This window comes from Aquarana catesbeiana, linkage group LG02 (genome assembly GCF_042186555.1).
Source record: "Aquarana catesbeiana isolate 2022-GZ linkage group LG02, ASM4218655v1, whole genome shotgun sequence".
In the NCBI taxonomy this organism is placed as follows: domain Eukaryota; kingdom Metazoa; phylum Chordata; class Amphibia; order Anura; family Ranidae; genus Aquarana; species Aquarana catesbeiana.
The window spans coordinates 294,629,355-294,656,835 of NC_133325.1; the positions used below are offsets into that span (position 1 = coordinate 294,629,355).

The window sequence follows — 27,481 nt, forward strand, 5'->3', positions numbered from 1 at the left end:
AGTCAAATTTCTTTAGGTAGCACATCTTGCATATCTAAATTTCTTTTACCAAACTTTATGTATTGAATTCCAACTACAAACAAGCACAAGTACCTTGAAGTAGAAAACCTTGGTATGTTGCCAATTTGGTAACTAATTGTTTTGTTCAGATTTATTTTACACTGCAGTGCACAAGAATTGTCTATCATTCATATATACTGTATATCATAAGGCACATGCAGTACATATTAGCTAGTATGAAGGGTAGCTTGGTGAAACAGAGCAGCTTCACTTTTTTTTCTTACTTTTTCATAGCCGCCGTTTAAATGTGAGTAGTGTGTGTATGTGGGTGTGTGTGTGTATATGTATGTATGTATGTATATATGTATATATATATATATATATATATATTTATTTACACACTATATTGTCAAAAGTATTGGGACGCCTGCCTTTACACGCACATGAATTTTAATGGCATCCCAGTCTTAGTCTGTAGGGTTCAATATTGAGTTGGCCCACCCTTTGCAGCTATAACAGCTTCAACTCTTCTGGGAAGGCTGTCCACAAAGTTTAGGAGTGTGTCTATGGGAATGTTTGACCATTCTTCCAGAAGCGCAATTGTGAGGCCAGGCACTGATGTTGGCTGAGAAGGCCTGGCTTGCAGTCTCCGCTTTAAATTAATCCCAAAGGTGTTCTATCGGGTTGAGGTCAGGACTCTGTATGGGCCAGTCAAGTTCCTCCACCCCAAATTCACTCATCAGAGTCTTTATGGACCTTGCTTTGTGTACTGGTGCGCACTCATGTTGGAACAGGAAAGGGCCATCCCCAAACTGTTCCCACAAAGTTGGGAGCATGAAAGTGTCCGAAATGTCTTGGTATGCTGATGCCTTAAGAGTTCCCTTCACTGGAACTAAGGGGCCAAGTCCAACCCCTAAAAAAACAATCCCACACCATAATCCCCCTCCACCAAATGATTTGGACTAGTGCACAAAGCAAGGTCCATAAAGACATGGATGAGCGAGTTTGGGGTGGAGGAACTTGATTGGACTGCACATAGTCCTGACCTCAATCCAATAGAACACCTTTAAGATGAATTTAGAGCGGAAACTGCGAGCCAGGCCTTCTCATCCTCATTTATGCACTTGTGTTTAAATTTTAACCTACAACTGCGTTTTAGTGAACCGACTCTAATAAGTAGAGCTAATGGCTTACAGTTTTAATGGTTCACTGCTCTAATACTTTTCAAGTATTTTTTAGTAATACTTCTAAAATAATAATGTTTAGCTCCTAATGGTTTTTAATGGTTTTTAATGCCTTAATGTTTTAATGTTTCAATACTTCAATGACTCAGTGTTCTAATTTTTCCAAATTTTTTTTATACGTTTCTTGTCTGTCATTACAATGTATAATGTATAATTCCAACACTTTGTATACATGTGCCTTCTACTAGAACCTTAATTATACACACATACATTTGGTATTTATCTCATCTTGAGCGATGTGATGTGGATACTTCTAGAGTAAAGGAGAATACATCACCCACTATGGGATACATCTCCTAATCAGCCACCCCTCTCCATGTATATCTACCACATCCTACAGACTTTCTTTTACTTTCCAATGCTCCGATGAAGAGGGAACACCTCGAAACGCATTAGCCTACCTTGAGCATTTGCCCTTGTATGAGCATAACTAATTTTTAATGAATATCTTGTAACCAAGTTTGTATGAACTCGTAGTAATTTCTTTGGACTCATCTACTTTGTTTATGAATAAACTTTATCACTTAGATCACGCACCTTCCATCCCCTTTTTTCCACTCCTTCTCATCCAACATCAGAGCCTGACCTCACAAATGTGCTTCAGGAAGAATGGTCAAACATTCCAATAGACACACTCCTAAACCTTGTGGACAGTCTTCTCAGATGAGTTGAAGCTGCAAAGGGTGGGCTAACTCAATATTGAACCCTATTGACTAAGACTGGGATGCCGTTAAAGTTCATGTGCATGTAAAGGCAGGCATCCCAATACTTTTGACAATATTGTGTGTGTGTGTGTGTGTGTGTGTGTGTGTGTGTGTGTGTATGTATATATATATATATATATATATATATATTCACACACACCAAGATTTAATGTAGGTCTTAATGCTCTAAGCTGCTTGAAGGAAATGTAACTATCACCTTTTTCCCCTCCAGGTATGTGATTAGTGGAATACAATTTCTTTACACAGACAGCATGGAGTCTGCAACAATGCATTTTAATGGAGACAGTTAGGCTTGCCATACACCCATAGATTTCTTATGTTCAGCCTGTGAGCTCAATAAAAAAAAAATCTAACAGATTCCTCCTTCCTTGTTAAACAGTGCAGGCGGATGAATCTCTTGCTGTGGCAACTGGTTGTCAGAATACCTAGACTGTTTGCCTGACAATAGGTTTTGGAGTAGAAGGATGTGGAGCAGAGTGGTGACATTGCCACCCACTGATTGGATTTTAGGCAGTTCATTAAAGCTGGATACACACTATACAATTTTCTGTAGATTTGATTCCTTTAGATTTACCAAAACCATATAATATGAGGTCAAACCGTAAGAGTTTCAATTTGTATACAATCAGGCAGGCCCTTGCACTACATGGTTTTGGTAAATCTAACGGAAATCGGACAACAAAAGTTGCATAGTGTGTATGGGGTCTAAGAATAAGTTATTGTGTAACAAGTGAAGTGGAACCTGTACTAGAAGGCATTATTGGTAATATTACAGTCCTGACTAGGTCTATGTATAACCTTATATCTTTCTCATGTTCAGCAAATCAAATTATTGATGAATATTTATGTATTGCCATAAATGTGTAATCCAGTGCGTCAGAAAGTTGTTTGTTGTTTTATAGATTGTCAAACTAATAAAGACATCTAGAGAACGTCCAATTACACTGGCCATAGGAGATGGTGCAAATGATGTCAGCATGATCCTTGAGGCACACGTTGGCATTGGTATGTTTGGTAAATAGGTTCTGTGTAGTCTAAATATCTGTGTACATTATATGATTTTCATGGTGAATAATAAAGTCTTTATTGGAAAAAATGCATATACAGCATCCTAATAAGTTTAAAGTAAAAGGCTTTACATGACATACTTCTCTATTGACCTATAAATCCCAATGTGGAGATATCAGACTATTGAAAGTAATAAAATAAAAAGGGATGGGGAATGTGAATATACATGACATGTGCACCCAGCATGTATAAAACAGGCATGTTGTGTTGCAGGCATTCACGTACAAATACATAGCATGACAATGATGGCACTAAGAGAGTAACAAAAGGGGAGGTGCCTGTCTGTACACCAAGTAGATCAATTAGAAAAGTTCTTGGGTAAAGTAATCAAGAATCTGCAGTTGAACAGATCAGCCATTCATACACAAGTATTAGAGAGTGTTAGTCATTGGTCCCAAATGGTATTATATTTGGATGGGCAGCCCCTATGTAGGCATACCAATATGGGAATTTGGCGTTCACATCCACCAACCAGGAATGAAATGTAGAGGGGAGTGCCTGCATCCAGTTGTGTGCAATTACTTCCCTTGTGCTAAAGAGCCAATCATGCAGGAATATTTTTATAAATTTATCGGTATCAGGATCAGGGAGGAGACCTAGCAGGCATTGTTTAGGAACTAGTGTTAAAAGTGAGCCCATTAGGTCATGTAGAAATTGTGCTATTTAGACCCAAAACATTTGTATTACTGGGCATGCAACAGCAAGTGATAGAAGGTACCATACACCCTAGAGCAGAGTAGGCATAATGGACTGCGAGAGGGGTAGTACTTGGACACTCTATGCAATACATAGCTGTGTTAGTCTATTCGAAATCTTAGACGAGACCTGTAATTATCTAGAATATCCTCCCAGTCGGAGTCATCAATACCACCTGTATCTGCCTCCTATCTAGCCTTGGTCAAGAACGCCCATTTGGCGGCGGAGGGCATAAGCAGAATCATGTTTAGAAGGGGGATTGAGGAAAGCAGTAGATACAAGACTGGGAACTGGGCCTGCAGGGCATGGCTGCATTATATGATTTTAATCCATCATCTAATAACCCCTCTCTTTTCATTCTTTTTACTGTAAATACAACAGAGGTGGGACTGGGACAATTAACATTTAATACATGGAAATAAAATAGGAAGATAATTATTGATCTATATAAATTTTGTGTTCCGAATTGTGTCTCTATTAAAGTACAATACACAAGCCATACACAATCAGAATCTCTGTCCACAATCCATCATGCTATACATATATGGCCATTTACTTTATTACAGAAAAGAGAGAACATACAATCATAAAAACTGATACATTTTCCATGCACAACTATGTGTAGAAACAAAGGGCTATACAATGAAAGGGTTCACCAGCGAAATTTTTTTCTGCAAACGCTTTACTGATTGGCCTGATCGCTCTCTATTTTTACACAGTTTGAAAATGAAAAAAACAGCCTGTCCCTTTTATAGGCATACCCAGCTTGGCACAATAGGCAGCAGAAAGTATGCAGCCCCCTGCCATAGTGATACTAGCTTGCACTGTCCCCCTGCACTGAGAAGGTACATTGAAAGAGGTTGCCCAAAAAAGGGGCACTTCTCCCAATGGTACTTGGGCCCCATGCTGATGGGGATAATTAGGTGTCACATAAGCCCCTTTTGCTAGCCATCCTTAAGCATAGGAAGTGCTGAAGAACCTGGTGCCTGCCATTTAAAAATCATTGAAATGACCATACATTCCCAATAAGAGCAATTTCTTCTTTTGTTTTTCAGGCATTATCGGTAAAGAGGGAAGACAGGCAGCCAGGAACAGTGACTATGCAATACCTAAATTTAAACATTTAAAGAAGATGCTTCTAGTTCATGGTCATTTTTATTATGTTAGAATAGCAGAGCTGGTTCAGTACTTTTTTTATAAGGTAAGGATAACCTTTTACCAGTGAATGCATGCAGCTCAAACCCAACTTCCTTTTTTCACCATTTTCTTCTGTTTGTATTTCAGAATGTGTGCTTTATCTTCCCCCAGTTTTTATACCAGTTCTTCTGTGGATTTTCCCAGCAGGTCAGTAATGAAAAGAAAAATGGATCCCAGATCAGGAGAAAGGACAATATGGAAAAATTTAGTGTAGTTGCTAAATCTCACACTGATACATTTAGGCCCCTTTCACACTGGGGAGGTGGGTGCGTCAACAGTAAATCACCGCTATTTTTAGCGGCGCTTTACCGTCAATTTTGCGGCGCTATTCGACCGCTAGCGGCCGAGAAAGGGTTTAAACAAGCCGAGAAAGGGTTAAAACCACTCGCAAAGCGCTGCTGCAGTATAGACTCGCTGCCCATTGATTTCAATGGGCAGGAGCGGTGTATACACCGCTCCTTCACCGCTCCAAAGCTGCTGCTAGCAGGACTTTTTTTAGCTTCCTGCCAGCACACCGCTCCAGTGTGAAAGCCCTTGTCGCTTTCACGTTGGAGAGACAGAAGCGGCTCTTTCAGGACGCTTTGCAGGTGCTATTTTTAGCGCTGTAGCTCCTGCAAAGTGCCCTAGTGTGAAAGGGGTGTTAACCGCAACTGTTTTCTTATGTTAAAATGATTGTAGCTTGTTTTACATACTCAGTATTGCTAAAAGTTAATATTATAATTATCATGTTACCAAATTTATCTAAATTTGGAAATATTTTTTTTACAGCCTTTATATGATACTGCGTACCTAACACTGTACAATATCAGCTTCACTTCACTGCCTATACTGTTGTATAGTCTAATAGAGCAACATGTTAGTATGGAAATGTTGAAGAGAGATCCCACATTATACAGGTATATTATACAAAGTGTACTTTGGATAAGAATCTGTGTGTGTGTTTTTATGTGAGTATTGAGTGAATTTGATTTCCTAAATTAGATTATACTTTCAGCTGTAATTACAGTTCTGAATACATTTTAAGATAATAAAGGAAACCTGCTGTATGAATACAATATAAACCAAATCAATACAACTATTTTTGCAATTGGGATGTTGCCTTGAATTAACTGTAGGCAGGTTTGTCTGCCAGTGGCTTTCTTTTTCGATGTGTACATACTGATTTTTGTAAAATGTTGCCATTGCTTGTGAAATTTAATAAAAGGAGGTGAAAAGAACGTATCTTTTTGGTTTCTAAGGCAAGGCCATACATCAGAGATTTGACCCGTGTATAGGCAGACTGAATGAATCAAGTCGATTGATCGATCAACTTGGATACAACCACCTTGCCAGGTTTTACCTGTGATTATCTCTGGTGGCTGCTATAGCTGCTAGCAACAATCACTGCCTTCTCCAAAAGCGTGGACGGCTTCCTCTGTCCTAACCCCAACCCCCCCCCCCCCCCCCACCGGAAGACAACGATCGCCCGGGCAGGAGGAATTCCCGCATCAACATTGTTTGTGTTGATGGGGGAATCAAGCGAATCCTGTGGTTGCAGGAAAGAAACTTTGCTTCGTGTATGGCCGGCCTAAGAGTGCATTATCATTTTCAAGGATCTTGAGGGTTACAGAAGCCTCATTGTTTTACATTTTTAACAAAAAGGAAAAAAAGGGCTATGAAAAGAAATAATATTAATTGACAGTACAAAAAATACTGATTAGATACGCACACACAAAAAGAAAAAAAACACTACCTACCTACTACTGGTTTTATTTTTGCAATGTGACTTGCTTTGAATAGATCAGTATGAGTCAGGATAAACAAACATCCTGTTTTGTCTCTTATATAGGGATATTGCCAAGAATGCTCTGCTGCGATGGCGTCTGTTTATTTATTGGACCTTCCTGGGACTGTTTGATGCGGTTGTGTTTTTCTTTGGGGCTTACTTCCTATTTGATAATGCCACTGTGACTAGCAATGGACAGGTAAGTGCTGAAGGAAATCTGAGGCAGAGAAATTGAGATTTTTAGGGTCATAAAAACAACAGTAAATGTGTATACTAGTCTTTCAAAGATTTTGCAACAAAAACTACCTTCCTTTTAGCCAGTCCCATATATATGCCTGTATACTTATATTGGCTGCTATAATGTTTATACATAAGTGTGCAACAAATTTAGTTCTGATAAAGCTAGTTTTTTTTTTTTTTTTTTTTGCATGTGCAGTTGATAGTCCAAGTCTCTCATATTTTTTATACTATAATCTGATATGTGAAATTTATTGTGTAGATTTAGTCATTTATTTTAAAATGGCTACAGTATCCCAGCAGACATCCTGTTTGTTTTGACATTAAAGATTAAAGAGAAATGAAAAACCAAGGCACATAAAGGTTCAATTCACAAAGCTAACAAACCAAGATAAGGATGCTTAAGCCGGGTACACACTATTTGTCTTTTTCTTTCAACCCCACGAGTTGAATGAAAAAACTGTCAGCTCTGGTCGGAGCCGCTGTACTAAAAATGCAAGGTTAGTTCAGCGATCTCCCCCGCTGAGCTTATGTGTTCTGACAGGGGGACTCCCCCCACCCCACCCCCCCCCTGCCAGATCACTCCGATCAGCGCTCTCTGCCATTGGCTGAGAGCCCTGATCTGGAAACAGTGTTGGATGCTGGTTTTCCAGCATGCTCGTCCGACAGAAGCTGGGCAAAAGACTGGCTTCTGTCGGACAGACCGACATACACACGGGCCCAGTGTTGGATGTTGTGGTTTTTTTTTGTTTGTTTTTTTTTGAACCGGCCATTGTCTCTCATCATTCAACCCATGTGTACTCGGATTTAGGCTGGATATACAAAGTTTTTTTTTTTTTCAATTTCAATCAGCGGGTTGAACGAAAAAAAATTTCGGACTCCACTACGCTATTGTATTCTGATAGCTGGACCCCCACCCCATCAGAATACACAGATCAGCACTGCAGCAATTGCCTCTCTTGCAGCTGGTCAAATGCTGGTTTTCCAACAGGACCGGTTGACAGAAGTTGGTCATTAGACTGGCTTCTGTTGAACAGAGTGGGGGTACACACACTTAGAAATTAGTCTGGTTCCATCCAGCCAAATTTCGATACATGTATATCCAGTTTTGTTTTAAATAAGCCCCTAGGGCTGAATTTTAAAAAATCAAACAGATTCCTCTATCCATGCTAAACAGCATTGATGGATGACACTCCTGCTGCATCACTGCTGGCTGTCTAAATACCTGAACAGTACCTGTCCCTTTTTGGATGCAAGTGGTATTTGGCTTACCATTTTCCTCCTGGCAATTTTCAATTCAGGTGGATGGGTGTCTAGTGGGTGCTGACAGTCAATCCAAGAAGCAATTTTGGGTGGTTAATTAGAAATTGGACAAAATTTGCTTTGTGTATGACCAGGCTTATTTTCAGCAGTTCAGAGTTCATTAGGATTTAAAAATTTGTCACATGGATAAAATAAAGATCCTTATTCTTGTGCTAAAGCTGTGTGAATTGATCCTTTAATAACATTCCACTACAGAAGCCAATTTAGCTGATATGGGGCCCATAGCAAATGCGCTCTCTCCCCATTCTCCCATCACATTACAGGAACCCTTTACTGACTTCCCATTTCTGAGTTTATCACAGTAGGAGCATGTGTGGGATCAGTTAATAAATTTGATAAGCATAAATTTACACCATCAAAGCATACAGTATATAGAAGTCTGTTGTAAACATAAAGCCTGCTTCTGGAGGGTTGATATGTAATAAATAGCAAAAATAGGACTGCCCAAGTATCCTGATGAAAGCAAATATGAACAGACAAATTCTTGGATCATTGATTTTGTATTCCTAGTAATATAGACTACAGTAAAACCAATAACATTTCATTTTTAGTAAATGCATGTATTAATTTGCTTGTTACTTGTCATTTTGTAGCCATTTTCTGCTTAAATTGGCTATGTATCAGTGCAAAGCACAGAAACAAAGGAGTATAAAACTGTAACTATCTACAATTTGCAGTTTTATGCTCCAGATGTATTGGATTTGCGTTGATACATACCCTTTCAGTGTTACACCTTCTGGTTTATGTTCATAGTTATGTTGTGCTGTGCATGTTTATGTTTCTGTTTCTTTTGCTTCTGCCACTGTTGCTTTCATCAGATCTTGACAGCCAACACATATATGGTAAGGCGTCCACTGATATGTTATGCTGTGCAGTTCTATCCATTCTCTTACTAGACTCTTTTAGATAGAATCCTTATGGATATTACCCTTATTCTTTACTTTTTCTACTTGAGTGTATCTTACTGCCTGTCGAATTCTCCCATTGAAATCAATAGGGTTGCACTGCAACCGTAAGCCAAACACTTGGCTCACAGTTGCACCGCAGTCCCGAAATGTGAAATCGCTGGTTGGCAATTTAAAAAATAAATGAATAAATTCATAAAGACACAAAACGGGCATCAGGAGGTTGCAGTAGCACCTCCTAAATGCCTGCCAGCCACTGCTATACTGTAAGCATAGCGCCTGTCAGAAAGAGCCCTAAAAACAAATATAAGATGAATTCTGAGTTGGTTGCTGTGAGTAATAAATGTAGCTCTTTGCTTATTGCACAGTATTATTAAACAGGCCTGGTAGTCCGTTACTGATTGTTGCTGATTGAGTAAGGTATTTTTAGTACAACAGTAACTTCCTTTTGAAGATTCTACCTTGCTGGCTGCACACTGTGGCTAAATGGGGGTATGGCCAAAATATTTTTAGGGATGTCGCCAGGTCTTTAGTGGATTCTATTATTGTAATATGGAAAAAGACAACCAACACACTGGCATTTGTGACAATATGTGGGCAACATGCTGGCGTTTGTGGCAATACCGAGGCAGCACAAAAGCAATCGAGGCACACTGTCAGTCATAGCAATATGTGGGTAATACACTGGCAGTTGTGGCAACACATGGGCAAGAAATATGGGTAGCACATTGGCAATTGTAAAAATATCTGGGTAAAAATTGAAAAATTGTGGCAATGTGACGTCAGTGCTCCAGTCAGTCAATTGGTGGCTGGGAACTCCTGTAAATCTGGAGACCCTGTTATCTGTTTATTTGCTGGTGTCTGCAGGTAATTTTTGGAGAGTTTCCAGGTCAGTTCATTCCATGTAGTTTAAAACATAATTCATATGTTAAAAGACAGATAATGAACAGAAAGAACTATTGGCTGTACACTCAACGCTAAATAAAATGTTCTTTCAAGTAGCTAAACCTCATTGAGGTCTCTACTCATATTAAAGATAACATTCTTCATTGTATAGTTCTCTGTAATGAGATGTATCCAAAGGAATGTGGCCACATGTTTTAGCACCCTTCATGCTGATGTTAGGAAGAATGATTAGGATGATGTCCTCAGAGCCTACACCTCTTAAAACAAGTCGCCAGTTCCCATACGTCTATCCTAATTTTAAAGCATATGTAAACCCTAAGAATTAACTTCTCCTTATTGATCCCTTTTGGTGTGCTAAATTATTCATGGAAGGTGCTTTATTAAAATCAGTGCAAAATTCCTGTTGATCCTGCCAGAAATGCTGTGCTGTCCCATTACTCTATTGCCCTGCCCAATTTTTAGCTCTGTGGACTGCAGAACACCTCCCCCTATATTTAAATATAAGGAGAGGGGGAGGTGTTCCATAGTCCTGACACACCTCCTGTCCCAGAGTGGAAAAGCTATCCTCCTAATATACAGTATACCGAGTGAGCAGTGTCACCCTAGGTGACAGGATCACCTGAAAAAAAGCTTGGCACTACTATACTGTTCTGCTTAAGTTCAGAAATGTTGTAATTCTTCCCCTCCGTTTATGGAAATGTCTGCCCTTGATAGCTGTTCCCAAAATCAACTTTTTCCTTTTTTAATATAAAAACGATTGCTTGAGCATTTGTGGGGAAAAGTTTCAATTTGTTCTTAGAGCAGAACCCAGCTAAAAAGTCAACCTTTCGGTCATGTGTTTATTAAATAGATGCTAAATTTATTCTGAAATACTGCTAGTATTAGTTGTAGTTTGTTTTTTTGTTTTTTATTTTGTTATCTTTGCATAATTCGCTTCACATCAAATATCAGACTGAAAGATGGAATGTTACGCTGTGAGCCAACTATCTTCTGTTGTCATGAGATGTTCAGGCCCATGGGGCTGGATGCGTAGGTGATTAGCCTGCTTGCAGACATAGAAATACAGGTAGATCACAAGGAGGGTTTTATGAATGCAATAATGCTCATTAAAAAAAAAAACATTTATACTCACCTAGGTGGATGCAGCATTGGTCCAACGTTGAATCTGTCCTCCGCCGCCTCTAAGGCGGAGAACTGAGCGATCAAACACCGCTGACTGCTCGGTTCTTGCTCTTTCGTGAGCAGAGAGCCGGTTAATGTCAATCATAGGCTTTCTGCGCTGCCTCTCCAGCATTCACTGGAGCACTGGGCTGTGGAGGGGGTGGGAGCGACTGACTCGGGTTCTCGGCAGCAGGCTGAGAGGCTGAGTCAGCTGCCAGTCAGGCATCTGAGTGGATCCTGACATTAAAGTCGGGGATCCCTCCAGAGTTTGGACTGGCTGGGTGACGTCAGCCAACAGCGGACTTCATACAGATGTATAAATCTGCGTCAACTGGTAAATATGAATAAAGATAATGCAAGCTGCAGTTACGAGTGACTGTATATGTAGTATAAACTGTAACCGCACTGTGTATAACTGTCTACACATTCATTCAATACATAAGTGATGAAAGAAGTGCTCACTAATAATTCATCATAAGTGATATAAAATAAATTGGTGAAATAAATTAATCACAAAATAATCAAAATTATTTAAAATTCCAAAAAATAGCACAATTAATTTATTTAATCCATATGTTAAACAACCATATAAAGTGTACATGCAGGTCTTATAACAGATGAATCTACTAGTGCTATAATGGCAAGAAAAGTGTCCAAAAGGTGCTGTCCAAATTCTTTGGTGATCACCATTTGACCTCTTTCTGAGCACACCGTGTACTCACCTACTGGGAAATTAATCATCAGTCTTATCTGCTCCAAATTATAACAACTATCTTGCCAAATGAAAGGTCCTCTCCAGCACATGTAATCCTTTAGCCCGCTGTCGGCTGATTCTTGGCTCCAAGAGTGCAGAACTAAGTGCACTCCTGTGACCCACAGCAGAAACGGGGCCAAATAAGCTTTGGCCCTCCTTCTCTTTTAACAATCCATTTCTTAAACTTGAGGATGGGAGGCAACTCAGAGTTGGAAAGTCAGAAAGTTTTTTTTATCTTAATGCATTAAGATAAAAAGGCTTCTGTGTGCAGTGGCCCCCCTAATACTTACCTGAGCCCCATCTCTGTCCAGCGATGTCCGCGAGTGTCTTGGCCGTCCGGGACTCTCCCTCCTGATTGGATGAAACACAGCAGCAGCACTATTGGCCCCCCGCTGTTGTCAAAGTCAGCCAATCAGGAGAGGGAGGGGGCGGGGCTGAACCGCAGCTCTGTGTCTGAATGGACACAGGGAGCTGCAGCTCGGCTTGGGTGTCCCCATAGCAAGCTGCTTGCTGTGGGGGGAACTCAACAGAAGAGAGGGGCCAGGAGCACAGAAGAGGCACCCGAGAAGAGGAGGGTCCAGGCTACCCTGTGCAAATCCACTGCAACAGAGCAGATAAGTATAACATGTTTGTTTTTTGTTTTTTTAGAAAAAAACGAGACTTTACAATCACTTTAAGGTAAAATTCACCACTTTTTGGCCCATGCATTCAAATTGGTTTGTTAGGTCCTTACAGGTGCACAGTGGCAGTCGCCTTGCTTTGAAAATGGCAATGGCAGAAATGTAAACCAAAGAACAAAAATATAATACCTTAGAACCTACCAGTCCTTAGATATGGTTACTGCATTTGTTTTCTTTTTACAGGCTTTTTTCCCATATTTCCACCTGGTGACCCTCTCAGCAACACACTTCCTGTCCTAGGCTGATAACGCTCATTTACTGTACTGGAGGAACAGTGTTGTTACTCTAGGCCACCCTTTTCCAACTATAGTGTCGTCTGGGTTTGTCAGGGGTGCTGCAGCAACCTGGCTGAGAAAGGCTTGTTAGAGAGTGGAGGCAGAGAAGCACTGGACCGTATGCAGAGAGGCAGCTTCATTTAAACAACAGCAATAGACAGAGTATTCCAGACATTTAGGAGAGCACAGGAAGTTAACAGCTCACTAGATATCTGGCAGGATCAACAGGTATTTCTTGTAACTATCAAATCAGATATAACAAATTATGTAACATACCAAAAAGGAGCTAATGAAAGAAGGTTTTAGTTATGGTTTACATACACTACAGGACCCACCATTCTAAATACCATTGGTGCCATTTGAGTCATGTTTGAAGCTGATTAAATAAGAAAAGGTTTATATTTTCAAAAGACTTATATTTTTTCTTTTGGTTTTGACATTTTAATAGATGCTGGGAAACTGGACATTTGGAACACTGGTATTCACTGTCCTAGTATTTACAGTTACACTTAAGGTAAGATTAGAGTATTATTTCAATTATTGTACTAAAGTTGTCTGGAAAAACTGTATATTATATAAGAAAATTATACATTATAAATGTAAGTTTAATAAACAGATATAGTGGTGAAAAATATAATAAATAATTGATACATGTCAAAATAATTGATCTGTTACTCATACTCCTAAGGCCTCATGCCAACGGGCGTTATAAAAAATTTGCTGTAAAGCTAATACCGATGCCAGGAAAAAATGGCGTTAAAAACACAATTTTATCAGCATTTTGCACTGGCGTCAATGCGCGTTTAGCTGCACTAGCTTTTAGCCACGTTTCTCTGCCTCTATTCAAAATCAATGGTTGCCTATGAGAGCACATTGATTTGAATAGAAGTCGCACCAGAAGTCAGATCAGTGACTTGTCTGCTTAGGATGTTGAAGGGGAACCCCGACAAAATGAAAAAAAGAAAATTGGCATGGGGTTCCCCCCCAGGATGATACCAGAGCTTCGGTCTGATATGGATTTTAAGGGGAACCCCCACACCAAAAAAAAAATGGTGTGGGCTTCCCCAAAATCCATACCAGACCCTTATCAGAGCACGCAGCCCAGCAGGTCAGGAAAGGGAGGGGACGAGCAAGCGACCCCCCCCTCCTCCTGGACCATACCAGGCCACATGCCCTCAACAAGGGGGGTGGGTGCTTTGGGGCAGGGGCCATGCGCCCCCACCCAAAAGCACCTTGTCTCCATATTGATGAGGACAAGGGCCCTTCTTCCCGAAAACCCTGGCCGGTGGTTGTTAGGGTCTGCGGGCGGGGGCTTATCGGTATCTGGAAGCCCCCTTTAACAAGGGGCCCCCAGATCACGACCCCCCACCCTATGTGAGTGAGTATGGGATACAGTGTACCCCTACCCATTCACCAAAAAAGTGTCAAAAATACACAGTACACATTGTTTTAACCACTTCAGCCCCAGAAGAATTGACCCCCTTCCTGACCTGGTCATTTTTTGCGATACGGCACTGCTTCGCTATAACTGACAATCGCGTGGTCGTGCAACATTGTACCCAAACAAAATTGACGTCCTTTTTTTCCAACAAATAGAGCTTTCTTTTGGTGGTATTTGATCACCGTTTTTTTTTTTTTTTTTTTTTTGGCACTATAAACAAAAAAATGTGAGAATTTTGAAAAAAAACAATATTTTTTTTCACTTTTTGCTATAATAAATATCCCAAATTTGAAAAAAATAAATACATTTTTCCTCAGTTTAGGCCGATATGTATTGTTCTACATATTTTTGGTAAAAATCGCAATACGCGTTTATTGATTGGTTTGCGCGAAAGTTATAGCGTTTACAAAATAGGGGATAGTTTTATGGCATTTTTATTAATAATTTTTTTTTTACTAGTAATGGCGGCGATCTGCGATTTTTATCGTGACTGCGACATTATGGCGGACAGATCGGACACATTTGGCGCTATTTTGGGACCATTCACATTTATACAGCGATCAAAATGCACTGATTACTGTGTAAATGTGACTGGCAGTGAAGGGGTTAACCACTAGGGGGCGCTGAAGGGGTTAAGTGTGTCCTAGGGAGTGATTCTAAATGTGGGGGGCTGGGCTACGTGTGACACGACACTGATCACTGCTCCCGATTTACAGGTAGCTGTGATCAGTGTCCTGTCACTAGGCAGAACGGGGAAATGCTTGTTTCCATCAGCATTTCCCCGTTCTTCCTCTCCGTGAGATGATTGCAGGTATCCCCGTGGACATCGAGTCTGCGGGACTAGTGATCACACTTGCGGAGCTCGCGGCACGCGCCCACAATGCCGCGTCCTTAAGGGCAACGTACAGGTACGTTAATATGCCTGTACGTGCCCTTCTGCCGACGTATATCGGCATGGGCCAGTCGGCAAGGGGTTAACCTACCACCATGTCTTTGAAGTGTGAGAGGAAACCCATCTAGGTACAGTGAGAACATGCAAACTCCATGCAGGTAGTGCCATGGTTGGGATTCGAACCAACGACTCTAGTGCTGCCAGGAGGAAGTGCTAACCACGTAGCCTTAACCAATAAGCGTATATTGATTGGTTTGCACAAAAGTTATAGTGCCTACAAAATAGGTTATTGATTTATGGCATTTTTTTATTATTATTTTTTTTTTTACTAGTAATGGTGGCGATCTGCGATTTTTATCGGGACTGTGACATTGCGGCAGACAGATCGGACACTTTTGACACTTTTTTGGGCTAGAATTCAGACCAGTGATAGACTTTCTGAGGTTTTGCCCCTGGGTAAGGGTACTCGACAGGGCTGCCTCCTATCTTTGAGCCTGTTTGCCCTGGCATTAGAACTCCTGGCCATTATGCTGCAAAGCTCCCAGCTTGTTGAGGGCTTAAGGGTTGGCCCCCTGGAGGAAAGAATTTCACTCTTTGCTGATGACACACTCCTATATTTACATGACACAAATTCCTCCTTGTAGACCGCACTCGCTGACTTTGATGAGTTTGGATGCTACTCGGGAATTCCTATCAGCTGGACTAAGTCGGTCCTTTTCCCTCTTAATCCCCAGACAAGGGAGTCTGCGGCCCTTATTCTGTTGATGTGGTTTGACCAATTTAAGTATCTGGGCATCCAGGTTACCCGGGATCTGAGGAGCTTTTATAGCCTTAATCTTAACCCTTTGCTCCTACAGTTGCATGAGGGGTGCTCTTCTTTGGCTTACTTACTGTTAAACTTAGCGGGACGCATTAATATACTTAAAATTATATTTCGCCCTAAATTAAACTATTTTTCAGAATTACCCTGGATAGCTGATTCCTTTTTCAAGAATGTTTGATTGTTGTGTTGGTTCTTTTTTCTGGAATGGGTCCCACCCTCGTTTGGCAAAGTCCACCCTTCAGGTGCCTAATTATTTGATTTACATATTACTGGGAAGCTATCTTTGTCACCGTTAGATGATGATTTATGAGATCTAGGGCTAACGCTGCGGTCTGCCTGGAGGATGCCCTACTGGGCTCCCTTATGTAACTCTGTAACCTGGTGTATTGAGGCCCTAGAGCTTATGCTTCTCTTCCACACCCTACTAAAGTTACACTTTGGGTCTGGACCGCAGCTAGGAAACCTTTTTGCAGCCTAATTAGTGGTCTCCGTATCACCCCTTGTGGGGTAACTCTTCCCTGCCCCATTTCAGACTGTTACCCAACCCCCAGGTTTGGGCCTGACATGGTATCTTAGAGATGTTATGCCTACAGGTCCCCTATTGTTGTTTTGAGATCCTTCCTCTAAGTTTAGTTTACTTGGGCGGATGTACTTCCTCTATTACCAATTGCACCGCGCAGCTCGATTTTCGTACCTCCCTGCTTGCAGACTCACCCGATCGAGGACCTTCTTTCGCAGGACTCCCTCCCCAAACCTTTATCTTTGTTTTAATTGGCTCTCCTCACTGTGTCCTAAGATGGATAAGTTATGGGACAAGTGGAGAGCGAATATACCGATTTTGGATACAGAGTCCTTGGAAACTGTGAGTATAGCTCCAACCGCCCTATTTCCTTGTGGGACAAACTGATTCAAACACAATTTTTACATAGAGTGTATTACACTCCTCAGTTTACACAGAATATACCCACAAATGTCCCCTGATTGTTCACGCTGTGACTCTTATGTTGATACATATTTTCATTTGTTTTGGACCTGCCCTAGGGTCTGCAACTGTCCCTCCCGTCCTCCTCTGACCTTGCACTGTTGGGCATACATGAGGACATGCAAAGGCCCCGTTATACCAAATTATTCATTTCCTACATGTTGTACTATGCCAAGAATGAAATACTTTACAAATGGACCACTCATTGGCTTCATGCGAGTCCTTCCTTTATGCGGTGCTGCCTATGTACAAGTTAACAGACATTAATAGGAATTGTCATAAAAAATACAATAAAATCCTCATCTTTAATTATTGAAGTTTCTGTCTTTAAGCCTTTGTTATTTGTTCTTATTTGAGGGTCACCTTACCAGCATGCTATACTTTTGCACCCTGTATCTGGTTCTATATTGCTTAAGCTTGACTTGTGCTTGTAATCTATTTTGATGATTTGTACCATCTAGTTACTTGCTGTTATGCCGTTGTTTCAATAAAGAGCAATCCTGGTTGTAAAAAAAAAAAAGAAGAAAAGAAATGAGCAAATGTTAATATGAAGGTGTGCCATACCATCTGCAATTTACTCATGAAATGATTTACCACCAGTCTAACCACAAACTGATGACAGATCTAGAGCATTAAATATAACCTTTCATTAATTCTGGCTATGATTCTGGGTGGCCTGATGATATCGCAGATTATCTGATTTTCCTTAATAAGACAACCATAATTTATTGTCTAGGCCTGCCCTGATTTGAGTTAATTAGTGGGCATTAGGGCTGGATTTATTCCTTCTGGCCCCGTAGGCCAAATAACTTGCACCACCCCTTTCTATCTCAATTGAGCCTTTGGTATTACACCAACAAATTCAGACTTCATAGCTCACAAGACACTTTTGGGAAATGAAAACAAAAGGAGAATATTTGCTCGCTCTGAATTTCTACACCTAGAACCCAATGACGAGACGTGCAAGATATACAGTCACCGTACTCTGCCTGCAGATTAGTTTTAGGTATACGGACCTAGAATGTGTGCATAGTGAGTTAACAGTAAAATATTTTGGCAGCAAAAATGCACAAACTGCATGGGAACAGCATCGCCAAGGCCCCATATGAAAAGCTGTGGCAGGCAGCAGTCTGCAATCTCCTATTATGCTTGGGAATATCATAATGAAAGTCAGTAACCCTGTAGTTAGTTGCTGTGTTCTACCCCTGAAAAATCTACCACCCATGGCCACAGCCTATGTAAGCAATTCAGAAATCCGGCCTTGGGAAGTATGCTGTGCCTTTATTGATGCCATTATAGACAGCTACAACATGGCGAGGAGGATCAGTGATAAACACTGTCCACATTTTCTTGAATACTTTCACACACACTTGACTGTTAGAGTCATTGGGGTCCCGTAAACTGTAGTTGCATGGTTGTGTTTCATTTATTTTTATTTTTTTTTGTCTGAAAGAGGGGTAGTTCTTCTGAAATGATACTGTAGTTATGTTTTCAGTTATCCTTTACTACTGCAGGTAAAATAAAATTTACTGCTTTTGCAAAGACAATGTAGTGGCTTTCATGTAACAGGTTTTATTTACTTTCAGCTTGCACTGGATACACAATACTGGACGTGGATCAACCATTTTGTGATCTGGGGATCACTTTTATTCTATATTGTCTTTTCTTTGCTATGGGGAGGGATAGTCTGGTAAGTTTGCATTTTACCACTTTATGGTCAGCATTATACACAGCAATATTTTTAAATAAAGATCTGTGTATATTTTAAGGGTTCTTTAATAAGGTAAAGGGCAGTGAGCGAAGCTCATCCAATTAGTCTATATTTAACATTTCTAACTAATCTAAAACTGATGAGAGGGGATATCTGGTTACTTTCTATAGGTTGGTACATTCCGCACTCACAAATGTAACTGACAGATTAAAGCCCAACACCAGTGACGCTTTTTTTATCCCTTTCCTCCACCCTCCAAAGAAGTACCCACCCTCTGAACAATACAGCAGGACCCTCCTTGTCTCGGCCACTCCTGAACTGAGTGAAGCTGATTGGTTGCTACAAATAGTTTTGTTGTTTCATGAGATCACATCCATCCCTGCATGGCCTGTGCGCTATTTTGGATTCTTTCTGGGAGCACAGCCTGGTTGTACACCAGTGGTCAGACTTGTGCTGACACACACACCCCCCCATAGCTAAGCAATGGCAATATCACTGTACTGCTGTTTCTTTGCCTCCTGCAGTCTTCAACCACAGCTTTCTAAGCCCTTTATGCAGCTGAGAGGTCATGTTATCACTTTTAAAAAACTGACACCAAAAAAAAAGAGTATTTATCATTTTTTAAATCTGTACACAAACGTTTTGCCTTGCATTTTGATTTTAATGATAGGGTTGTTTGACAAGATAAGGGTTCACATAGACTTTAATGTTGTTAAGTTAAATAGAAAATAATTAAAGATGTGACATTCCTATTTTACCTGGAGTTACCTGATTATTTTTCATACACAGATTTCTATGTTTCCTATTTGTATAATAGCTAGGTAATTGACATTCTTTAATGCCAAGATTAAGGGTCAGTTCACATTGGTGCGATGCGGCAAACCCTACGAATTCACTACGGGCAGTTCACACTGTATTATGCAAACCGCTGGGAGTGTCAATGCAATGTTAATGACATCCCCAGATCGGTCCGCATATTGCCGTACAAACTGTCAATTCTGGCGCGGACCAAAAAAAGGGTCCTGCATGACTTTGGTCCGAATGCTATGCGAAATCAACCATACAATCTGTATGGCTGAATTCGCATCACACAGACATCGCATGTGATTTGCACAGCAGTGTGGTGCGAATCACATGCTATGTCGCACAGCGCAGCAGTGTGAACCCAGGCTAAACAATGGGATGAATTACTTTTGAGATTAAAGCAATTATGATAAGGTACTTGTGCATTGCATTGTTTTCAGTGAGTCTGAGCTGACTCATAGACTAATGCCCCGTACACACGGTCGGACTTTGTTCGGACATTCCAACAACAAAATCCATGGATTTTTTCCTACGGATGTTGGCTCAAACTTGTCTTGCATACACACGGTCACACAAAGTTGTCGGAAAATCCGATCGTTCTAAACGCGGTGACGTAAAACACGTACGTCGGGACTATAAACGGGGCAGTGGCCAATAGCTTTCATCTCTTTATTTATTCTGAGCATGCATGGCACTTTGTGCGTCGGATTTGTGTACACACAATCGGAATTTCCGACAATGGATTTTGTTGTCGGAAAATTTTATATCCTGCTTGCAAACTTTGTGTGTCAGAAAATCCGATGGAAAATGTGTGATGGAGCCTACACACGGTCAGAATTTCCGACAACAAGGTCCTATCACACATTTTCGGTCGGAAAATCCGACCGTGTGTACGGGAAATAAGGCTGACCATACATGGTTTGAATCTCCAAGATTCAAACCGTTAATGGGCAGGCTGATTGTACCAAGTTGATCATTGCGATTATCGCAAGCCGCTGCTAAAGCCGCTAGTGATAAGCACTGATAAGCAGGGATGGCTTCCATTGCCGGGAAAATACATTTGCTGATTCCTCTGTCAGCACTGCCTGTGTTGATGGGGGGAATCGTGCAAATTTCTTTCCTGCAACCCGTGGTCGCAGGAAAGAAATTTGCACCGTGTATGGCCTGCCTTAGAGAGTAGGACAGACACAGAATATGCATGTTCAGAAAGCAAATTATTGCTACCCCTTGATAATATAGAATTACAAACAGAAACATGTTTGCTTTTACAGGCATTGTTAAAGTTTACATTAAACTGACCACATTCATATGAGCAAATCAAAAATTATCAGTGCCCTTTAAAGTCTATTGATCAGTATCTAAGGCTGCCTAAAATTGCAACTGGACATGGGCATTTAAAATCAGTTCAGGTCAGTTTTTTTACCTGTTTGTGCTTTGCTCCTATTCCTTGATGCAAGTCAATGTGACTGTATCCAAATACCCATTTCAAAGGCTAGTGTGCATTAGACCTTAAGGCCCCTTTCACACTGCAAAGTCGCATGAGAAGTCGTAGCTCAGGATTTCCAGTGAGTATCGTTCATATCTGTGTGACTTCAAGTTGCAGCAACTTCAAAGTAGTCCCTGCACTACTTTTTGGTCTGCCATTGATGCGACCTGAGGTCCATAGACCTCACGATTACACAGGCATTACTTTAAGTTGCGTCAAAGTCGTGTGGCGAAGTCATATCACAGCCCCCCAAGTGTGAAAAGGGCCTAAAGACCAAGTTCATCTTTGTTCACCTTTTTTTTTTTTTCTAAATTCCAGATCCCCTATGTACAATATAGCATTAATGTTCTTCTTTTACAAAAATAAAAAAAGCTTTCCATTTATTCTACACATGCTTACCTCACTGTCCTCATGGCTGTTTGAAAACACTTATCCATTACTTCTGCCTTACTTCCTGGACAGACTTTAGGTCATGACACAGGAAGGAGTTGATCAGCTGATCTCATTAGCACACACCCTGAATCATCTGTTCTCAGCTGGTCAACTCCTTCCAGAGTCATGACCTAAAGTCTGTCCAGGAAGTAAGGCAGAAGTAATGGATACGTCTTTTCAAACAGCCACGAGGACCCAGAGGTAAGCATGTGTAGAATAAATGGAAAGCCTTTATTTAAAAAAAAAAAAAAAAAGAACATTAAAGCTATAGTGGTACATAGAGGAGCTGGAATTTAGAAAAAAAAATTAACAAAGGTGAACTTAGCTTTAAATAAAATGCAGGTACCGGTGCCCATTGCACTCAGCATGAAAGTCAAATGCTGGTCTGCCTTTTCCTGCCTCCATCAGTAGTTGTTTGTCTTTGATACTACACTGGAGAACCAAAGCAAAGTAGGCATTAGGATAAACAAGTACCCCAGGTTCAGGGCTCCCGATACTCTTGGAAAGATTCTACAAGTGCCTGAATTAAATGTGTAATACCATTTACATTTGTAGATTGGTCTATCTTTTATTACAAAAAAAAACAGACAACCAACATTGTCTGTTTTATTACACCTTTTTTATTATTATTTTTTCTCTCAGTTCATATTTTATAGTGGATTCTACCTCAGGCTTGACAGAATTTTATTGGTTGGTGAACATTTAGCGTGGTGCCCATTTGGCAGTAAAACTATATGTGATGTCTGGGTTTGAACAAAATGCCTGAAGGACATGGTTAAATTATTAACATTCACTGTACTCTAGATGCCACGCTATTATTTGGAGCTGGTGTTGTGTTGCATACACTTGCAGCTGCTCTGTGTACCAAGTGCTTCAACCTACTCTTGTAAACTATGTTATAAATGGTACATTGGTACACATTGAGAAAAACTAGCAAGATGTTTTTCCTTATTAATTTTTTAGCCTGTTTTTGTAGCCAGAAAATTTTATTGGTTTGCACTATTTTTGTTTTAATTATTGAAATCTTTATTATTTTATTTATTTATTTCAGGTACTTATATAGCTCTGTCAATTTACACAGCGCTTTACATATACGTTGTATGGTCACATCAGTCCCTACCCTCAAGGAGCTTACAACCTAAGGTCCCTAACACACATTCATACATATACTAGGGCTAATTTAGACAGGAGCCAATTAACTTACCAGCATTTATTTAGAGTGTGGGAGGAAACCGGATGTACCCGGAGGAAACCCACGAAGGCACAGGGAGAACATGCAAACTCCAGGCAGATGGGTCGGAATTTGCACCAGCGACCCTTTTTGCTGCCAGGTGAAAGTGCTAACCACTACACCACTATGCTGCCCAATGAAATCTTGTAATTTTTATTATTTTTATGATGACATCAGGAGGCCCTGGCCCTTAGTTATTTAAGACCTGTCAGATAGCGGAGCTGTCAGACAGCGGGAGCCTTTGTTGGGTGCAGAGCTTCTTTTTTTTGGAGGGGGGGGGTTTGCTGTAGCGGTGGGCATTGTGATTGACGTTGCATCTACTTCGGGGGACATTTTTATATACCCTGTTTCCCCGAAAATAAGACCTAGCGTGATTGTTGGTGATGGCTGCAATATAAGCCCTACCCCCCAAATAAGCCCTAGTTAAAGTCCTTGTAGGTCTTCTTTTCAGGGTAGGGCTTATTTTTTGGGAAACAGGGTAGGGCTTATTTGGGGGGTAGGGCTTATATTGCAGCCATCACCGACAATCACGCTAGGTCTTATTTTCGGGGAAACAGGGTATATATATATATTTTTTTTTAATAAAGGACTTAAAGGACGACTCTTGTTGTGCTTTTATTTACTTTTTGGTGAATGAGTAGGGCTACTAGTGAGGCTGGAATCTGGGGGCCTGGGCTTCCAGATTCCGATAAGTCACCCCCCCCCGCACACCCACGATCACCCGGCCAGGGGTTTGGGGACAAGGCCCTTGTCCCTACCAACATCAAGGCATGCTTGCTCGTTCCCCCACCCCCCTCTTCTTGGCCATCTCGGCTGCATACTCGCATAAGGGCCTGGTATGAATTTTCAAGGGGACCCCACACAATTTTTTAAAAAATATTGGCGTGGGATTTCATTTAAAAGCCCAACCAGACCCAAGGAGCCTTATGTGGATTAAGGGGGACCCCAAGCTGTTTTTTCCTGCATTTTTCATTGCTGGCATTCTTTTGTTTACATTCATCTGTCAGTGGGAAAGCCCACTGACTGCTGGTGAGTCATCAGTTGTTAAGGACGTGGCAGCCACAGAATTTGAATCAGTTGATCATTTTTGGTCTGATTTGTATTGTTCTGAAAATTTGGAATTAATTAGAAAACAAACGAATATACAAAATGAAACTAAATTAATTTAAACAAATTTTAAACAAAAATGTGTCCAAAATTATATACCGAATTATAGACCGAAACGAATTGCATCTATTAGCTGCTCCTGACTACAATGTATCTATTTTGGTTACATTTTAATAAGCACTGATGCTGAAACATCTGTTACATTGATCAATGTAGGAGAATCTGCTGCCAGCAACTGTGATACATGGCTTGGGCTATGAGAGCCCTGGGAGAGCTCATTGGATCAGGTGTTCTGTCAATGAGGAGTATCCAAATGACTCCAAAGGGGTCAGACAGGGGTATTTATAGTCTGGGGTAGTGCTGGTTCGTGTTCTGAAACCATATAAAATAGCAATGTTTACAGTTTAATATGCATGTAATGTGCTGTAGCAAAACACCCATAGCATCAAGTATTGTTTCTTTTTTTAATTTAGAACCTTTTGTAGTATAATGTGCCTTTTTTTTATCATTTTAGGCCATTCCTCAATTATCAGAGGATGTATTATGTCTTTATGCAAATGCTGTCCAGTGGTCCTGCATGGCTGGGCATTATACTCCTCATTACAGTCAGTCTCCTCCCAGATGTTCTCAAGAAGATTATATGCAGACTGTTCTGGCCCACGGCCACAGAAAGGATACAGGTAAACAATAACACTCAAATGCAATGGAGAAAGAATATAATCAGTTTTATAAATAAATCTATGAAAATTGTGTGCGATGTTTTGGTCAGAAATAACGGTTTCATTTTATTACATATTTTTTCAATATTCATTAATATATTGTTGTTAATATATTCATTATATGCATAGTTTTATTATTTCTATTGATTAAAGGGAACCTGTCATGATGGTGGCTATTTGTCACAGTGATGGTTTATTGTAGGAGGCTGCCGTTGCCTGACTCCCGGAAGCCAAACTAGTTCTGGGGCAGACGTATCGGTGTCTGCTGATGACAAGGGTGTGCACGGCTTTGGAACTGACTCGGCTTTCAGGTGTTGTACAGTGGCAACCTGGATTGAATCCTCAGCTGTGGCAAAAACAGCCATTTTCACAGGTTTTTAATGTGGACCTGTCAGCAATTTATTTATTTTTTCTCAAGAAGGAATTGGACAATGTTCAAAGTGCAATAAACTAGCAATAAATCAAAAACCATCTTTGGTTGCAAGGAAACAAATGTAGATGTATTTGGCCTGGACACACATTCTTGTTTAACATGTCTTTTTTTCTAGCATACAGTGCCTTGAAAAAGTATTCATACCCCTTGAAAAGTTTCCACATTTTGTCATGTTACTACCAAAAACGTAAATGAATTTTATTAAGATTTTATGTGATAGACCAACACAAAGTGGCACATAATTTGTGAAGTGAAAGTAAAACAATAAATGGTTTTCCAAATTTGTTACAAAAAAATATGTGAAAAGTGTGGCGTGCATTTGTATTCAGCCCCCTTTACTCTGATATCCCTAAATAAAATTGAGTGGAACCAATTGCCAGAAGTCACCTAATTAGTAAACAGAGTCCACCTGTGTGTAATTTAATCTCAGTATAAATACAGCCATTCTGTGAAGCCCTCAGAGGTTTGTTAGAGAACCTCTGTGAACAAACAGCATCATGAAGGCCAAGGAACACACCAGACAGGTCAGGGATAATGTTGTGGAGAAGTTTAAAGCAGGGTTAGGTTATAAAAAAAATATCACAAGCTTTAAACATCTCACGGAGCACTGTTCAATCCACCATTCAAAAATAGAGAGTATGGCACAACTGCAAACCTACCAAGACACGGCCGTCCACCTAAACTGACAAACTGACAGGCCGGGCAAGGAGAGCATTAATCAGAGAAGCAGCCAAGATGCCCATGATAACTCTGCCAAAGCTGCAGAGATCCACAGCTCAGGTGGGAGAATCTGTCCACAGGACAACTATTAGTCGTGCACTCCACAAATCTGGCCTTTATGGAAGAGTGACAAGAAGAAAGCCATAAGAAGTTCTGTTTTCAGTTTGGGAGAAGCCATGTGGGAGACACCGCAAACGTGAAAGAAGGTGCTCTGGTCAGATGAGATAAAAATTGAACTTTTTGGCCTAAAAGCAAAAACGGTATGTGTGGCAGAATACTAACACTGCACATCACCCTGAACACACCATCCCCACCATGAAGAAAAGTATCAGGTTGTGGGGATGCTTTTCTTCAGCAGGGGCAGGGAAGCTGATCACAGTTGATTGGAAGATGGATGGAGCCAAATACAAGGCAATTTTAGAAGAAAACCTGTTAGTCAGCAAAAGACTTGAGACTAGGACAGAGGTTCACCTTCCAGCAGGACAACGACCCTAAACATACAGCCAGAGCTACAATGGAATGAGTTAGATCAAAGCATATTCATGTGTTATAATGGCCCAGTCAAAGTCCAAACCTACATCCAATTGAGAATCTGTGGCAAGTCTTGTAAATTGCTGTTCACAGACACTCTCCATCCAATCTGACAGAGCTTGAGCTATTGTGCAAAGAAGGGGCAAAAAATTCACTAGATGTGCAAAGTTGGTAGAAACATACCCAAAAAGACTTGCAGCTGTAATTGCAGTGAAAGGTGGTTCTACAAAGTATTGACTCGGGGGGCTGAATACAAATGCACACCACGCTTTTCAGATATTTATTTGTAAAAAATGTTGAAAACCATCATTATCATTTTCCTTCCACTTCACAATTATGTGCCACTTTGTGTTGGTCTATCACATAAAATACATTTACATTTTTGGTTGTAACATGACAAAATGTGGAACATTTCAAGGGGTATGAATACTTTTTCAAGGCACTGTAGGTTAGAAAATGAGTATTTGTGCCTCAATGACTGATGAGACCTATACGTGTGCTGCTTACCTATCCCATTATAAAACTGGCAACTATTGAGCCTCTTGCCAGGTGTTGGTTTTCATTGTCCTACCTAGGCTTGAAAGCTAATGCTAACCTCAATAGTTGCTATATACAACATCTACATCTTCTTTGCCTCCAGTTTTAAAGTGTATATAGAGCTCTGATGATCAAAAAAGCAACTCAAGATGCCATGTAGCATGTAAGTGAATCATATTAAATTGATTAAGTAGCCTGTAACTGAATCAATGGTAGTCAGGTAAAGATGATTTCTGTTTGCTTGCTATGTATTACTGCACTTTGTACATAATCTTTGTTTTTGTACTATACAATGGAAGAAGCCTAGTCATTTAAAATTACAGGTGAACTGAGGAATCTAAATTCATTGTCATTAATAATTACTGCAATTGCTTTAACACATGGCAGCAGATTACCAAATTCTGTACAATGTTGCATTTATTTTACTAAGAATTAGCATGTAATTCTACTTTTCTTTTCTCCAGTGTTGTGTGTCTTTATTATATATAGAATTATATACACCTGCAGTATGTAAGCTAACAGTCATTCTTGCTCGAAATGTATTAAATGCTAGCCAGTTAGTATCCAGGTACTGTTATTTGCTTTTAGCTTTTATGTTCTCTATGTGAAGAAGCATCATTATGTAATTTGTAACTAATACTCTGTTAGAGAAAAAAAGCTCAAAAAGTGGGTTGTGTGCAAGTATAAAATGATCAT

General features: G+C 40.4%; 1 protein-coding gene across 7 annotated transcripts in view; it reads left to right on the top strand.

Moving 5' to 3' along the window:
• ATP11A (ATPase phospholipid transporting 11A) overlaps positions 1–27,481 on the top strand; it is a 254,699-nt gene that overhangs the window by 203,016 nt on the left and 24,202 nt on the right. For 5 of the 7 annotated variants that reach the window (XM_073614522.1, XM_073614524.1, XM_073614525.1 and 2 more), the window contains exons 21-29: positions 2,872–2,974; positions 4,789–4,934; positions 5,018–5,077; positions 5,699–5,826; positions 6,759–6,894; positions 9,074–9,097; positions 13,385–13,450; positions 18,661–18,764; positions 24,360–24,525. In XM_073614522.1, the coding sequence (XP_073470623.1) occupies positions 2,872–2,974; positions 4,789–4,934; positions 5,018–5,077; positions 5,699–5,826; positions 6,759–6,894; positions 9,074–9,097; positions 13,385–13,450; positions 18,661–18,764; positions 24,360–24,525 (933 nt within the window). The remainder of the gene's footprint in view (positions 1–2,871; positions 2,975–4,788; positions 4,935–5,017; positions 5,078–5,698; positions 5,827–6,758; positions 6,895–9,073; positions 9,098–13,384; positions 13,451–18,660; positions 18,765–24,359; positions 24,526–27,481) is intronic. The other 2 variants (XM_073614526.1, XM_073614521.1) reach the window with 1 other exon arrangement.